The 15044-nt window shown below is 43.1% G+C and overlaps 1 protein-coding gene across 1 annotated transcript; it reads right to left on the bottom strand.

Moving 5' to 3' along the window:
* Positions 1 to 6344: 6344 nt before the first annotated feature.
* On the bottom strand, positions 6345 to 11360 carry CTSL (cathepsin L). Its single transcript, XM_054397383.1, has 8 exons — positions 11330 to 11360; positions 10726 to 10860; positions 10262 to 10384; positions 10024 to 10179; positions 9459 to 9683; positions 7857 to 8025; positions 7445 to 7562; positions 6345 to 6667 (listed from the first exon to the last, which is right to left on the bottom strand). The coding sequence occupies exons 2-8, from the start codon at positions 10849 to 10851 to the stop codon at positions 6568 to 6570; spliced, it is 1017 nt and encodes a 338-aa protein (XP_054253358.1). The 5' UTR covers positions 10852 to 10860; positions 11330 to 11360; the 3' UTR covers positions 6345 to 6567.
* Between the last annotated feature and the right edge of the window lie 3684 nt (positions 11361 to 15044).

Here is a 15044-nt window from a genome sequence, read left to right as displayed (position 1 = left end):
CAGTTCATGGAGATAGCTGACAGATAGGTTTTCCTACTGAGATCTGGCCTAGGGGGTTGCTCTCATCTGATGCAATGTTTTGCATTATTGTTTTGCAGGATCCTGTTCATCAAGAGCTGAGCAGGTTTCTTGTAACAGCTTTTCTAGTTCTGGTCACCACGATCAATGAAGAGATTTTGGTGTCTTTGGTGAACCAGCTTGCAGAGGGTGTTGGCCAGGATAGCTACTACTCACATGTTGATCACTGGAGCTTGGCCTAAACATTCTTGTCAGCTGCTGAGCAGATCACTCAGTGAATATTTATCACTTTTGAAGAGACACCTTCATGGAGGAGATAATATACCCACTCAGTTACCCAGTCAGCTGTGCTTGGGCTGAATATGCAAGGCCAGACTAATCCCAGCCTGGGGCACAAACATTCATGGTGTCTCATCCATTCAGTATTAAGTGCAAATGCACTGTCAGCACATGCTCAGGAAAAAAAGAAGTCAACTTCTCCCTACACCCAGCTGCTGGAGCACTGGCCTCGTGATCATGTCCTGCAAAAAGTGTAACTTGGAGACATCATCCTGCCTGCTGCTCGCTTATGAGTTGATGCACTATCTGTGTTTTGCCCTTTTGATTGTCTGGTTTCCTGTTTTTTTCCTGCATGGACAATTTTCTCCTCTTTTAACAACTCAGCATAATTTGTTGTTCCAGCACAGGAAGAGAAAAAGTAGACTGCAAAAAAATAAAAACAAAACAAAACAAAAAAGGCAGGGAGAATAAATAAAGGGAAGGGATCACACAGGCAAACATAAATCTGGAATTTAAACTCAGCAAAAGAATGGACATGTTTACCTTTAAGCTCTGCTGAAGCTGCACTGGGAGAAAACAAACCGAAGGGGAAGGTTAGCTTTCCCTCAGATGGACACATGCAGCTGCTAATCAGCTGCACAGACTCTGGCAGGCAGCCTCATTGCTCTTGGCCTTTTTTTTCTCTTCCACTCCTTAGCTGTGTTCCTGTTTAGATTAAAAACTCAGTGGAGAGGGAGGTTCTCTGGCTTTTACAGACTGCCTAAAAAACGTGGCTACAAATTTTATGGAAATGCCTGGAAAAACTGCAACGAAAACTGCAACACTTCGTAACAATTCCTGATGGGTGTCTGACATGCTCTGTTGTATTGTGAAAGTAGTGTGATCAAACATTGTAACAGCTCTGAATTAGAAACCACAGGTCCACACCGATTCTTCCTGTAAATAACGAGCAACTAATAGCAAAATGGCAGCAGGATTTATTCTAAACATTGGACGAGGCATTGCAATTTCTATATAAACACAGAGAGAATTTTCTTTTGACTACATGAGAGCATTGTAATAAATCTTCAAAAGCCAATGCAATTTCACACCACAGCTGATGTTTTCAGTATCTTTTCTCTATTCCAAAACCCTCTGCTGTTAGGCAATGCTTCATGCTTCATTGAGGAATGAAAACTGCAAAAGCAGTATACATGGCTGAGCAGAAGGAATGTTAAGAGTTATTGAGAACTTGCATTCACAATTCTTGGCATTGCTGTGCCATTATGGTAAAAGATTGTGGAGTGTGCTTGGCCATGCATTATTCCAGAAAAACTGGGGACTGAAGCACAGCAATGGACTGTTCTGAGAGCTATGTGGGCAGTCTTATCTAGGGTTTCTTTTTCCCATAAATTGTTAACAGCCTCATAAACTGACATATTACAAATTTATCGATGTGGGGAAAAACACTTGTGATTTAGCAGCTGATGTCACCTGTATTTCATTTCACTTTTGGATTTTAAGCAAAAGTAGATGTGTTCCAAACCATGCGCTACAGCCTCAACTTCTCAACTTCCCATTTCAGCACCAACTTCCCAGACATCCTAAGCCAGTTTCAGCATTTATGTCACTGCATATGTGCAGTGCAGGAAGCTTTCACTAACACTTAAAAAAGTACAATCAACATAATAATTAAAACTATAACCTAGAATATTTCTATGGTAGCTCCTGAGATTGTGATTTTGCATAATAAAAGTAAAAGCTGTAACAGCTTCAGAGGGCCCTTGGCGGCACCCAGGAGAGCGCACCTAAACTGCTCTTGCCCTGGAGTAACAGACATTAACGTAGACAAAGAACTTTGAAAGACAACATTCATTTCAGATGAATGGATCAGACATCACTATGCATACAGGACAACCTTTTTACCAGGCTGGAAAATCACCTTTCTTGCTCAGCTTTCAGCCCTACCACAGTCTTTCCCTGGAGGCCTTCCCAAAGCTAGTCTTACCCAGAACTTCTTCTGAAGGTGGCTGGGAAAGAAAATAGCTCATATTGTTGACTTTGATCCATCTTTGGCCACTTCTTCCCAAACCAGGAGGAGTGTAAAATGCAAAGTAGCAGGTATTGGCTGCAGCACCACACCTAACGACACTCAGTACTTCTAAAACATGTTTCCCAGCATCACTTTATAAGGAAAGGGCATTGGACTTCATTCAGAAGCAGGTTTTGTATCTCTTGATGGTGGTGAGAACTCTAAGTGAACAAAGCAAGGACTAAGCGTATGTTTCATAAATGCTTATCATGGTTTCTAAGCCAATTTACTCAGAAAGATTGGTGGTAGATCTTCAACTGACAGCATGATGGAGTAAAAACTGCTGCAGAAATCTAACGTGATGACCACTAGAAAATCAATCTTCATGCAACTTAGCATGGGAAAAAATAAAGCAAGCAGTCATGTTCTCCGCCAACACAAATGAAGGTAGCTTCTCCTGAGGCTCCTAATATATCTAAACTAACCAATCCATAGATCAGCTCTCCCCTCTTCCTTCCAATAGTGAAGTTCCAAGCTGGGCTCTTTGTCTCTTTTCAGATGAGCATTATTAAATGTCATCTAGGTTCCATTTTGTGAATTGAATCTTTGTGAATTAAATTTTGTTTCCAATTATATCTTATCTTCCAAGTGTTGTAGGCACTTTTCACTTGCCAAAATTTCACTAACATGTTAATAAAGTCCTGATTACAGAATAAAACATCCCTATTATTAATTTCTTATTAAACAAGTCTTTCTTCAAAACACTGTGTATTGGGACAGACTGCAATTAAAAATGGGCCCTCAGTCTGTCATATACCTTAATAAAGTGCAAAGAGAGCTAGAAAGGAGAAGCATCACCTCACTTCATCACAGCCATCAGAGCACATTCGATTTTTTTGGTTAATGGCAAAAAACTGAAGTTAATCTGTAACATAAATACTTGTTCACTAGTATTAAGCTTAAGAGACACATATCAGGATCTTTTACACATCCAGAAGATTAAATAGCAAGTACTGAGTAACTGATGTTCAGAAACTGAAGTTCTTGTCTTCTTGGTTTTCTGAAGAGGATATTCCCATTTTCCTGGACCTCCAGTTCTCTCAGCGTGATGTGTTTGTTGAGTGCCCTTATGCAGATCATCAGTAAAGCATTCATTATAGTAAAATTTCACTGATAACTCATCACATCTTTGGCTTCCCAGTAAGGTTGCAACAGTGAGGTGACAAAATTTTGCCACTGTAGTCCTTCAAAATATTTTGTAAATCACTTTACTTCATGGATTGTGTAGGGGGATAATAAGTTTATTTCACTCTTAACAACAGACATTGAAAAAACCCTAAATTCCATTCTACCTAGCAGACACAGATAGGATGAGAAAATGACTGTTTTTAAAGGGGAAACACTTCCTACATGACAGTTAAATACATTTCTCACAGAAGTGAGAATAACTACTTCATATATAAGTGGAATAATCTCTTTTCATAGCTTTCCTTGCTTCAAGAGTACTTGTCCTCAGAAACAAGACCAGCTACTGATAAATACAGTCATTCTTGAGGCAGACGAGAAAAAGTATTATTCTGATGAGACCCTTAGGACAAGCACAGTCTAAGTACCAGCACATGGAAACCACAGGCAAAATCTATTTTCCTCCCAAAACAAAACAACAAACCCAGCTGACTTTCACAAAGAAGAGGAAAGCAAGCAATGACTGCAGAGCTTTATTACTGCACAGAACTGCCATCTACCACACACATAACACACAGTGTCCAACCCCCTTAACAGTAGCTGTGATTCAGACAGGGCCTCAACACGGCAGTCTAAATAGGATGTTTTACTGATAACATGTGTACTAGTGATTTCTAAAATAATGTATCTTGCAATAAATGCAACTTCAGCTATCAACAGGAATATAAAACCAAATGAAGCCTGAAAAAAAGATTTGAACACAGTGCACTTGCAATATCTTCAGAAAGGAACAACTCTGAAGAGAGATGACACTTTCTCCAGCAGGATATATACCATTATGAAATAATGAAAAAAAGAAAAAAAAAAAAAAACAAAGGAACAGGTCTGCAGAAGGTAAGGCCACTGCTGTGGAATTCCAAAACCTGACTAAATGTCATTCTTGAAAAAGTAACACGTTTTTAAATTCTACCAGTGTGCCTAACTGCAGTTTGTGCAAAATTTTACAGTGTCACAGAAGGCAATTCTGGGTGTAACTGCTACTAGAGAACTAATGTGTAAATACTGAAATACCTGTGCTACCTGACTCACCCTGTTCTCAATTTTTCTACTCCAAAGAGAGGATGCTCAGCCAGAACAGTCAGCAAGTTTTTATGCATACAAATAGCTGTATCATTACATTTTATTTCTACAGAAGTTTGAAACTAACCCCTCCTTTGTGAGCTACATTCCTGTTCACATGCATATGCTCTGGAACAAAAAAAAAATACTATTAAACAAACCCCCCCCCCATCAAAACCTTGCCTTCCTGGAAACTTACTGAGAACCTTGGCTTCTATATCCAAACACCTTTCCTTGTTTCCCATTTTCTTGCAGCAGTTCAAGTTCTGGGAGGCTTTGTCCTGGTCTCACTCTGCACTAGACATTGTCATCTTGTTTTAGTCAATATAAAACACCATTGGCACCTTAAGTGCTACTAAATTCACAGTAATGCCAGCTTCTAGGATTAGAACATGTTCACAGAGACAGGTCTCTGTAGACCAACAGTTCTGGGGCAACCAAGAATGAAATGAGACTGCATTTTGATCTTCCCTCCCATTTTGAATGCACAGACCATTACCATTTACTTCTGAACATAAACCTTTGGAGGAGCAGCAAGTGAGCTCCAACATTACTTTCCCCCATAGCTTCCACCAAGCACTGTAGATTATCTCCATAACAGGCTTAACAAGCCAACCTAATAGCTAAATTCTAAGTAGTACTTCTGCTCTGGGGCCCACTGGGCTGAGCTAGGCTCTTCCTTCAAAAGAAAACTTGTAGGGAAGATTCAGATACATGAATTATTTCAAGCAGCAGCACCTGGACTGGCCATTAGTTAAGGTAACCAGGATAATCAAAACTTGTTTTTCTCTCAAAAAGCATCTATGAAATACAGGCTTAAGACTTACTTTATCTACAATATGGAAATTCAGCTTCTGTGTGCTGTAGGCCAAGTGCTCCCTTGTAGGCATGCAATCTGACTCAAAGATACTGTGCAAATCTTAACCACATGTTAAGCACCGGGAATCAGGTCTTGGCAGCATAGATACCTAAAAAATCCTCTTGGAAAAGGAGGTACAGGGCATAGTATAAGTGACCATAGTTCAGTTAGTGTTTTAGGAAGTGGCCCAGCTCTGCTCTTCATAGGAACAGCACTGCGTTCCCCAGCCCAAGCTGGTGTAAGAAGAAGATAGTATTAACTGCCCTACACACATTAAGAAACCTGTGCTCTTCAAAGAGAAAGGTGATGCTTTGGGTGTTCCTGCTCTACCCCATAATGCTCAAAAAGGCAACTGCTATTACAACTACCAGATTCACCTACTAAGTGTTCAGCTACTGAACTGCCACAGGAAAACACTGATTGTATTCAAGCAAAGATCAGAGTCTACAGACCTTCAGGCAGTACAAAAGAAACAGACATTATATCTCTGGGTCACAGGACTGAGCCAAAATTCACTTAGGCACATTCTGGGAGGCAAGCAGAGTCAAAGAATGAGAGTCAGATTTTCAGTCACTTTCAGCTGATAGACGTTTTCCCAATTCCCATTTTAAGTAAGCTGTTGCAAATACTACACTCCATTTTGTAACAGCTGTTAGCCCTTCTCAGACAGGGTTGTTTTAGCACATGAGGAAAAGAAGCATGCATAGAGGCTTCAGCCAGCAGTATGATTTGGGATGCCTGTTTGATAGACTTCAAGTGAAAAAAAAAAGACAAAAAGTCATCTGTACACACTGGAATTTAAATGTTTATTTAAAAAGTAACCTTAGGGCGCATTGCAATTTTTTAAAAAAGGAAAAAATACAAAGAGTCATCTATTAGATTAAGCAGTTAAAAGCCAGCAATATTACAAGCTGTTTACATACCAACATTTACATTAATTTAAAACAAGTGGCATGTCACCAACATGTAAAACATACTTCAAAACTTTAAAAAAAAAATCAAGTTAACCTTTGAAGGACACAAGTCACCACATGTGTGAACATGGGTTTGGTCATTCTTTAAATCCCCTCTTGCACTGAAATGTTCAGTCTTCAAGTTATACAAGTGGATAGCTAGCAGCTGTTGCTATTCCACAGTGGTTCTTCCTGTCCTTGGCCATGTAGATATAACCTTTGTCACCCCACTTCTCACCCCAGCTGTAAACAGAAGTAGAGGATTTGTTTTCATATTCATGAGAGACTTATTTACCTCCCCTCCTACTGTGTAATTTGAAAAAACACTGAGTTCCACATTTCTGGAGAAAAATCAAGGTAATTGCAGTTACCTTGTAAAGTGCCTCCCAGAAATTAAATGTGTGTTACAGAAGAGGCACCCCAAGCTCAAAGGGTGCAGCCATCCTCTAACTGGAGACCCTGTATTACAGTTGCCTGAAAGCCGAGACAGTGCTCCCAGCTAACTCTAAGGGGAGACAAGACTACGAGGAGCATTGAGGGTGGTGCTCCATAATGCTGAGAACATGAGACAACCTCATGTGACATGCCCTTCAGCATTCATTCGTTTTCCCTCCAACCTAGGAGGTAAGCCCACATTTGAAGTACAAGTATGACCCTATTTCATTCAAGTAAGCAGTATTCTTTCCAACTGAAAAAAAACCACAGCAAAACCATCCAAAATCCCCAAACCCACAAAACTACACCCCTCACTAGGATCTACTAGCTTCTTGGACTGTTCCTGTACTGAGGTCCCTTGAATTATCTGAAAAAAACAGAAGAATGAGTTTGCTGCTTTGGATCAGTCAGGCTGCCAGGAGCATGAGTCAGGTTTAACTTTTCACACAATCTGAGAACAGTCTCCAGAATCGCCACAGGCAGATTTTTCATTAATGTTATCTCTCCACCCCCTACTAAAAGTGACATGGTACCTTACATTCTGTCCTACCCCCAAAAGGGTACAAAAGATGGGAGTGATCTTACCTGTTCTTAACAATCCAGTATTTTTTCCCATCTATGTCTTCCCCCTCAAAACCATAACCTACAACCAGAACACCGTGGTCAAGGTCTTCACTGCTGCAGTCTGGTTCATAGTAGATACCTGAGGAGGTGTAAATTCATGTGAGTAAGCTCATCTGCAAGAAACCCATCTCCTTCACCATAAGCTTTATATATCAAATCACATGCCTCTCTAGGGTCAGAGAAAGGACTTCTAAATTAAGTGTATCATGACAGAAATTGAGGGGCAAGTACACACATAAAGTACAAAGTGTGCAAGAACCTGGACTAAAATTCAAAAGTACTCCTCATTGGGTCCTATGCCACAAGATCATAGTTTAACTTAATACCGAGTATTTAAAAGTTCTCTGCATGCAAGCAGGTAGCAAGTCCCCACCTGACTGATAGAATTGGAATGAAGAGTGGCCTGCATCAATAGCAACAGACACTGGACCCACAGCTGCTACTGCTTTCATGAGCGCTCTTTCATGTCCTTGAGGGATGTCAACAAAGCCAGTGTCATTAGCAGCATTGTACTCTGCCTTGTAGCGACAGTCCTCATCATCCTTAATAGAGAAAGACCCAGTTAGTACATAGTTCTCCACTTAACACACAGGTTAGCATAGGAACTACCAGACATTCTGAGACTTTGCTGCCTTGAAAATAAGAGGCTGAACAGGATCCAACTGCTTCAGCAATGCTTTGAAAAGAGCAGAACACCAAACCTGCTTTTGATTTTTTCTTAAAGAAAAAAATAAGGACAGTGAGGCCTACTGGAGCTCTACTGGGATGGAAAGTACTATTACATCCTGAAACTCTGCCTAACTTGGTGGGCAGGACAAACCTCTTTTGAGGGAGGAAAGAAGCCCAGACTGCATTAATGGACCATGGAAGAGGGCCAAATATTCACTAAATACAAAACAATCTAGAAAATGCTCCTTGAACAAGCACTTAAAATCTACAATTTCAATGCATCAGTTTGGAAAAACTACAGAACACTCTGGAAGTTAATTTGTATTATGTGGCCTTAAATGAAGTGCTCAAAAAAATGAAGCCTGGACTGTTAATGCCACAGATATTTACCTCAGGGGAGGCTGACTTTGGAAGTCAAGTAATGTGAAACATAGCATGCAGTTAAGGGAGAGATGTGCTTATTGCAAAGATTAGTACTTAAATCATCTCCCAGCTAAAGGAACAGAAAGTGTACCGTCATTGCTTAGCCTATACTCAGCAGGTTAGGCACTTCCTGTAACCAACTGATTTCTGGAACAGCCAAGATTAGGAAACATTGAGATTACAGGGATGCACACGAACAGGAGCCCAAATTCAAAGGCTGCTGAACATTCAGTTAAAAAAAGTAAGTTGCCAGAAAGACTATTGTAAGCAAAATTCCCAAGTGGTAAAAAGACCAAACCATGGGCTCTCTAGTGGTACCAACTTACCACTGCTCATTTTCTTCCCATGCCTGTTTAACTTTTGGTAGATCAGAGGTATTTACAAGTCTGCCCATTATGTGCATTTATGTGCTTTTAGTCCAGAATGGAACTTATGACATCACCAACTATTATTAAAAACCAAATAACATTAGTTGCAAGAATTAGCTGGTCTATGAGTACCAACTCTAACAGCTCAGTTATAGGAAGCTGAATTGCACCCCTACAACTAACTAGCACTGTTGACAAGGGCTGGGTTCTGGTTTGGTGTGTCCACCAAGATAAGGCATGACATCCAGCTGAAGGGCAGCTATGAGGGGGAGGAATAAAAATACTTGCTCTAGTTTTTAAAACTGGTCTGGTAAGATTTTGACCTCAAAGACCAGTGTAGTATCCTTTTACTACTGGAGCTAGCAGTCATTCCAGTTTTCTTAGGGAACATGCAACAGGAATAGCACATGTACTGTTTACTAGTTCGACATTTTCCTTTTCTACACAAGTTTCCAAACAGTTTGTCCACAGAAAAGATGTGATACTTGCAATACAAATTCAGCCATTACACTCACCTTTGCTGTATATGGGTAGGACTCCTCTGAATCAATGCCCCCATTATCCTGCACATACTGGAAAGCCTGGTCCATGAGACCACCATTGCAGCCCTGATTCCCTTCAGGTCGAGAGCAGTCCACCAGATTTTGTTCACTCAGTGAAACAAGTCTGCCAGTTTTTCTGTAGTGCTGCCCTTCAAGAGCTCCTGTTGTGCTGAAAGCCCAGCAAGAGCCACACTGACCCTGAAGCAATAAAAAAACCCACAAGTTACAAATCCAGACAGAGCAGGAAATTGTAGTTCCCTTACCACTGATCTAAACATGAAAAACAAAAGCCACAAGACCAGCTTCAGTTTCACGCTTCCAGAATGTACAAGTGAAGATACTGCAGCTTGTCAGTTTAGACGTTTAGTACAGAACTCCTAACAAGTCCTAAAAAGGTAGAACAATCTCATCAAAACAGCACTTAATCTGATAAACTTGCATACGGCTCCATTAAGTAAAGGACTCCACAGTGTTTCTCCTCTATGGAAATGGAGGATGTGTTCAGGAAGCTGGCTAAAATTCCATCGTAAGAGAATACCTGGTCTTTAACTGGAGTTACATATCCCTTCTCTCTCCAGTCTACTGATCGTGGCACTTCCAGGAAGTTGGGCTCAAGAAACTGGGATCCTCTGTACTTCCTTTCTGACTTCTTGTGGGCATAGCCATTCATCAGCTGTCTGAACTCCTCAGTTGTCTGAAGAAAATTCAAAACATACAGTCACCACCTATTGCACACCACTGTTTAGAACTGCCACGTTTCATTCCTCCATACATACCATGTCACCAAACTGATTCATTCCCAGCTTGTAGCTGTGTTTCCCTAATGTGTGATCCAGATTATGGAGCTCAATCATTTTCAGGTTCTTCTCCCACACCATTCTTCTCCAGCTTTCCTCTCTCTGAGGAACCAGAAAACAACATAACTTCAGACAGCCAGCTCACAGATCACTTGCACGGTAAGATGGTTTATGGTTTGCATACACAGGACAAATGGAGACTACTCAAATGGGAAGCCTGAACGCTCTTTTACACAATGGCCTAGTTTTTGTGTTATGGTGCCAAAGGAGTACAGTGCAGCTGAGTCGATGCAAAAACACAGGAAAGAGACCGAGGAAGAAAAGGATTAACCCTCCCAAGTGCAGGCTACAGCCAGCGTTAAAAGAAAAACAGACATGACTCAGCTGGCAAGGCCCATCTGACCTCACTATTTGTTGAGCCCAGCGGTATTCCCAGGCCTCACCTCATGGTAGTCCTTGTTGTGCCACGACTTCCACAGCTGCCAGTGGCTGTCCAGATCGTGGTCTGCTCTCGGAGCGCCGAAGGCCAGTCCCAAGCTAAGGCAGAGGGCGGTCAGACACAGATTCATGCTGGCAAGCTGCCGGGAAGGGAGGCACAGCGGTTGGACAGAACGCAAGGCGCGGGCAAGCCGCTCTTTGCTTCATAGGCCTGAGCATCGAATAGGATTCCTGGCCCGAGACGAGCCGTACCCCCTCTCCTCCATAAGCCCATCGCAGGAGAGAAAACAAGCGACGCACCACCGAGGACGAGAACACGCAGGAACGCTGAGCGACCCTCCCCCGCCGAACCCTTCCCGAATGCCCTACGTACGGACCCAGGCTTTGCTCGACCCCCCGCCGTGAGCGGGGCCTTCAGCCGCGACTGTAAACAAGCTCAGGCGGCGAAGCCAGAAGCCGCAGCGGGCGGCCAGCGGCCTCCGAGGGGAGAGGCCGGAATGGCGTCCCCTTCCCAGCAGGATCCGCCCGGCAGCAGGGCGAACACGTACGAGGTGCCCGCGGGACACCACCCCTTACTCCGCCTCGCAGCCCCCACCCTACTCCACTCACCTCGCCTGACCTCGTCTCTTTTCCTCCGACTCCCCAGCCCGACGACCTCTCGCGCCCGCGGCAGTACTTATAGCCGCCACGGCCGTGCCCGCCCCGCCGCGCCGATTGGCGGCGCCGGGCCTCGCCCCGCCGGGCCGCGCCTCCGGCCGAAGGCGGGGCGAGAGGCCACCCTGGGGCTTGCCGCCACCGGAGTACCCAGCGTGTGGTCTGCGCGCCGTTACATGGGGTGGGTTGGGTCCGCACCCAGGCCATGAAACCGGAGCTGTGTCGGTGGCCGGAGCCTCTGGGGAACAGCCCTGGGCACATCCTGTACCACCGAAGCCGTTACGCGGGGCAGTGTTTGACTAAATATTACGAGTACCGGCAGGCTGGAGACAGTGGCAGCAAGCTAAGCGAGTTGGAGGGCTTAAAGATGGCAACTGGCAGACTACAGAAAAGCAAAAGCTGGAGGAAAAAGGCAAAGAGCAATGTGTTTGCAGTTGCAGCCCTAGGCGCTTGGTGAGGTCAGTTCGGTTGAGTGGGTGGGTTCCAGCCCTGGGTACTCAGTGACTTGCTGGAGGACACCGGCACCATGTACCCCTTCAGAGAGGCGGCATAGCCTGCCGCAGCCAGCTGCTACCCAAGAGAGCTGCTGCCATTGCCACCACAGAGCAGGTTTTGTTTAAACGCAGGTAGGGCAACTTGCCTGACACTGGCAGCAGGTAGGTATGAGGAAGCATCTACCACTGGGTAGGGTCCCAGTGGCATGGTGCCTATGGGTACAAGTAATATTTCCAGTCAAGTCCTGTATATTCCTGTATAAAATTTACTGCCTGATTTTTCCTCCCTCTGGATCCAAGCCTAGTAATAGTCAGGTATTTTACAATCAGTGTGCCAAGTGTTCATTTGTATAGCATCCAGTAATGTATACTGGAAAACGCTGTGACACTAAGAGTTGCAGTACAGATGAAATGCTAAAAGATTTGCACAGGAACTTGATTCACACCTAACAAGGAGCAAACAGACTGATTTTCACCAGACAGCTTGCCTCTAGTAGTGGAATAACTGCAAGAGCTATGCAAGGTTCTGCCTTAAATCTTGTAAAGCCAGTATTGCCAATGGCTTTAGCAAACTTCAAAGCATGTATTTAGAATAAACCCTGTGGTTTGTAAACTGTTACACAACAGCAAAAAGGAAGAAATCATATGATACGTGTTTCTTCTTCTTTTTTTTTTTAACGTGTTAAGACATGCAGCATGTCGTTTAAAACAAGCAATACGTGTTTCCATACCCAGATTATCTCAGGAGCAGTCTTTGGCCCAAGAAAGCTCCAGAGAGCCAAGTACAAAAAGGGAAGTTGGAGAGACTGACTTGTCTTTTCAAAGTACTACTTCTGCCACTGAACTAGTGTAGTTATTCCACAAAAAAATATGTAAATACATCCAACAGTGGTGCTCCTTCATTAGCTCATTAGTAAGTGATCATTAGCAAGCTTTGTAAAACCTTGGAGAAAATAAGATATTTTAAATCTGAAGTACTTTCTACATTGAAAGCTTGCATGTGAACACTCATAGCAGGAATGAAAAACATGGACTTCTTCAGAGCATAACAGCAGCAAATGCACACTAGATGCATTGCCATTTTTATGCACTACTTGCTCATAATTTTAATATTTACTTGCTTTGCAAACATGTGTTATCAAATATCTTGTGGTCTTTGCAGCTGAAATTTCTGAAAGTTCATGTTTTGCCTTATATTGTTATACTAGTGGCTAGTGGCTGAGTGGCCATATGGATGTCATGGAAACATCTTCCGAAGTGAAGAAACAGTGTGTGACATACATTGTAGTAATCAACATTGCACACTTGCAGAAATTCAAATAATGAGTAGTGTGTGTAGGTTTGAAAAATTAAGATAGATATCCTTTGATTTTTGTTCAAACATTTGTATTTCCAGTTGTCAAACACCGTTTTCAAGGCACAGCCTTTTCTAAGGAAAAAGAGCCATTTCCTTATTTGTAAAGTGACAATGCATGCACAGAGTAAGACTATGTATTTGTGTCTTTTCAGCATGAAACTTTTTGCTAACTAACCGATTCACATGCAAATGCATCAGGAGAGCTAGATGAAGTTTGTGTCGCTTGCCTGAATCATAGTTCTCATAGTTGCAGTGTGTTAGTTCTGGTTTCGTCTTTTTTTTTTTTTTTATTGTGGGTTTGAAAAATTTTTAGTTAACATGTTTTTGGCTGAAATTTCCTTCTAAAGGGAACCTATGGACAAGGGTTTCTTAAAATGGCAAGAAGTTTAGCCAGCACAACAGGAGGTAAGGTCAAAACTGAAGAAGGTCTTGCACCATAATTCATGTTTGCTGCTCTGTAATGTGCCCTGCGATGCACTAAGACACTGGTTTCTCCAGATCATATGAGGTCCTGTCTCTTTGGGGAATCACAGGATCAAAGAATGGCAGGAGTTAGAAGGAACCTCTGGAGATCATTTAGTCCAACTTCCCTATTAAAACAGGTTCACCCAGATCAGGTTGCACAGGAACACATCCAGGTGGGTTTTGAAGGTCTCAAGAGAAGGAGACCCCGCAGCCTCTCTGGACAGGCTGTCCAGGTGCTTTGTCACGCTCAAGATAAATAAGTTTTTCCTCATATTTAAGTGAAATCTCCTGTGTTCTAGTCTGTACCTGTTGCTCCTTGTGGTGTCACTCACCACCACTGAAAAGAGCCCAGACTTACCTTCTTGACCCCTGCCCTTTATGTATTTTTAAGCCCTGAGAAAATTTCCTCTCAGTCTTCTCTTCTCAGGCTAAACTGGCCCAATCTCTCAGCCTCAACTCATAAGAGAGATGCTCAGACCCCTGATCATCTTTGTACCTTTCACTGGACTCTCTCCAATAGTTTCTTGGTTCTCTTGAACTGGAAATCCCAGAACTGGGAATCCCAGAATTGGGAACAATACTGCAGGTGTGGCCTCACCAGCACAGGGTAGAGTGGGAGGTGAACCTCCCTTTGACCTGCTGGCTACACTCAAGGCACCTCAGGATACCACTGGCCTTCTTGTCCACAAGGGCACGTTGCTGGCTCGTGGTGAACTTGTTGTCCACCAGGACTCCCAGGTCTGTTTCCATGGAATTGCTTTCCAGCAGGTCAAACACTACCTTGTGGTGGTGAATGGGATTATTCCTCCCCACTGCTACAGCTGACCTTGTTGAACTTCAGGAGATTCCCTTTTGCCCAACGATCTGGTCTGTCCAGGTCTTGCTGAATGGTGGCACATGCTTGTTTGTCAGCCACTCCTCCCAGCTTTGTAATCATCAGCAAATCTGCTGTGCACTCTGTCCCTTCGTCCAGGTTGTTGATGAAGATACTGGATACGATTGGGCCCAGCACTGGCCCTGGGGATCACCACTAGCTACAAGCCTCTAACTAGACCCTGCACCACTGATTGCAACCCTTTGTGCTCTTTCCTTCAACCAGTTCTCAGTCTACGTTCCTGTACACTCATCCAATCCATGCTTCCTAAGCTTTCCTATAAGGATGTTCTGCTGAAGATGAGGCAGAAATAGTCATGTAGTTAGACAGTATATGATACTACTGCACTACCTCTCCTAGCAAATACTGGTAGTGCACATACACGCACAGATGCCAGATGCCCCTTTTGCTACGAAGGTAAGTTCAACCTACAAGTTTATGAAAAGTAGCGTACATTCCTAACTGAGAGCTAGCTGAAAA

This window comes from Indicator indicator, chromosome Z (assembly GCF_027791375.1).
Source record: "Indicator indicator isolate 239-I01 chromosome Z, UM_Iind_1.1, whole genome shotgun sequence".
Classification (NCBI taxonomy): Eukaryota; Metazoa; Chordata; class Aves; order Piciformes; family Indicatoridae; genus Indicator; species Indicator indicator.
The sequence above is the reverse complement of the archived record's forward strand: the minus strand, read 5'-3'. Positions and strand labels throughout refer to the sequence as shown.

Bases quoted from the DNA above. Each gene is read 5' to 3' on its own strand.
- CTSL (XM_054397383.1), bottom strand. From the start codon at position 10,851: ATGAATCTGTGTCTGACCGCCCTCTGCCTTAGCTTGGGACTGGCCTTC. The intron at 8,026-9,458 runs GTGAGTGTAATG...TTCTCTATTAAG, and splicing joins CCTACCCATATACAGCAAAG to GATGATGAGGACTGTCGCTA. The intron at 6,668-7,444 runs GTAAGATCACTC...TTCTGTTTACAG, and splicing joins TACTGGATTGTTAAGAACAG to CTGGGGTGAGAAGTGGGGTG.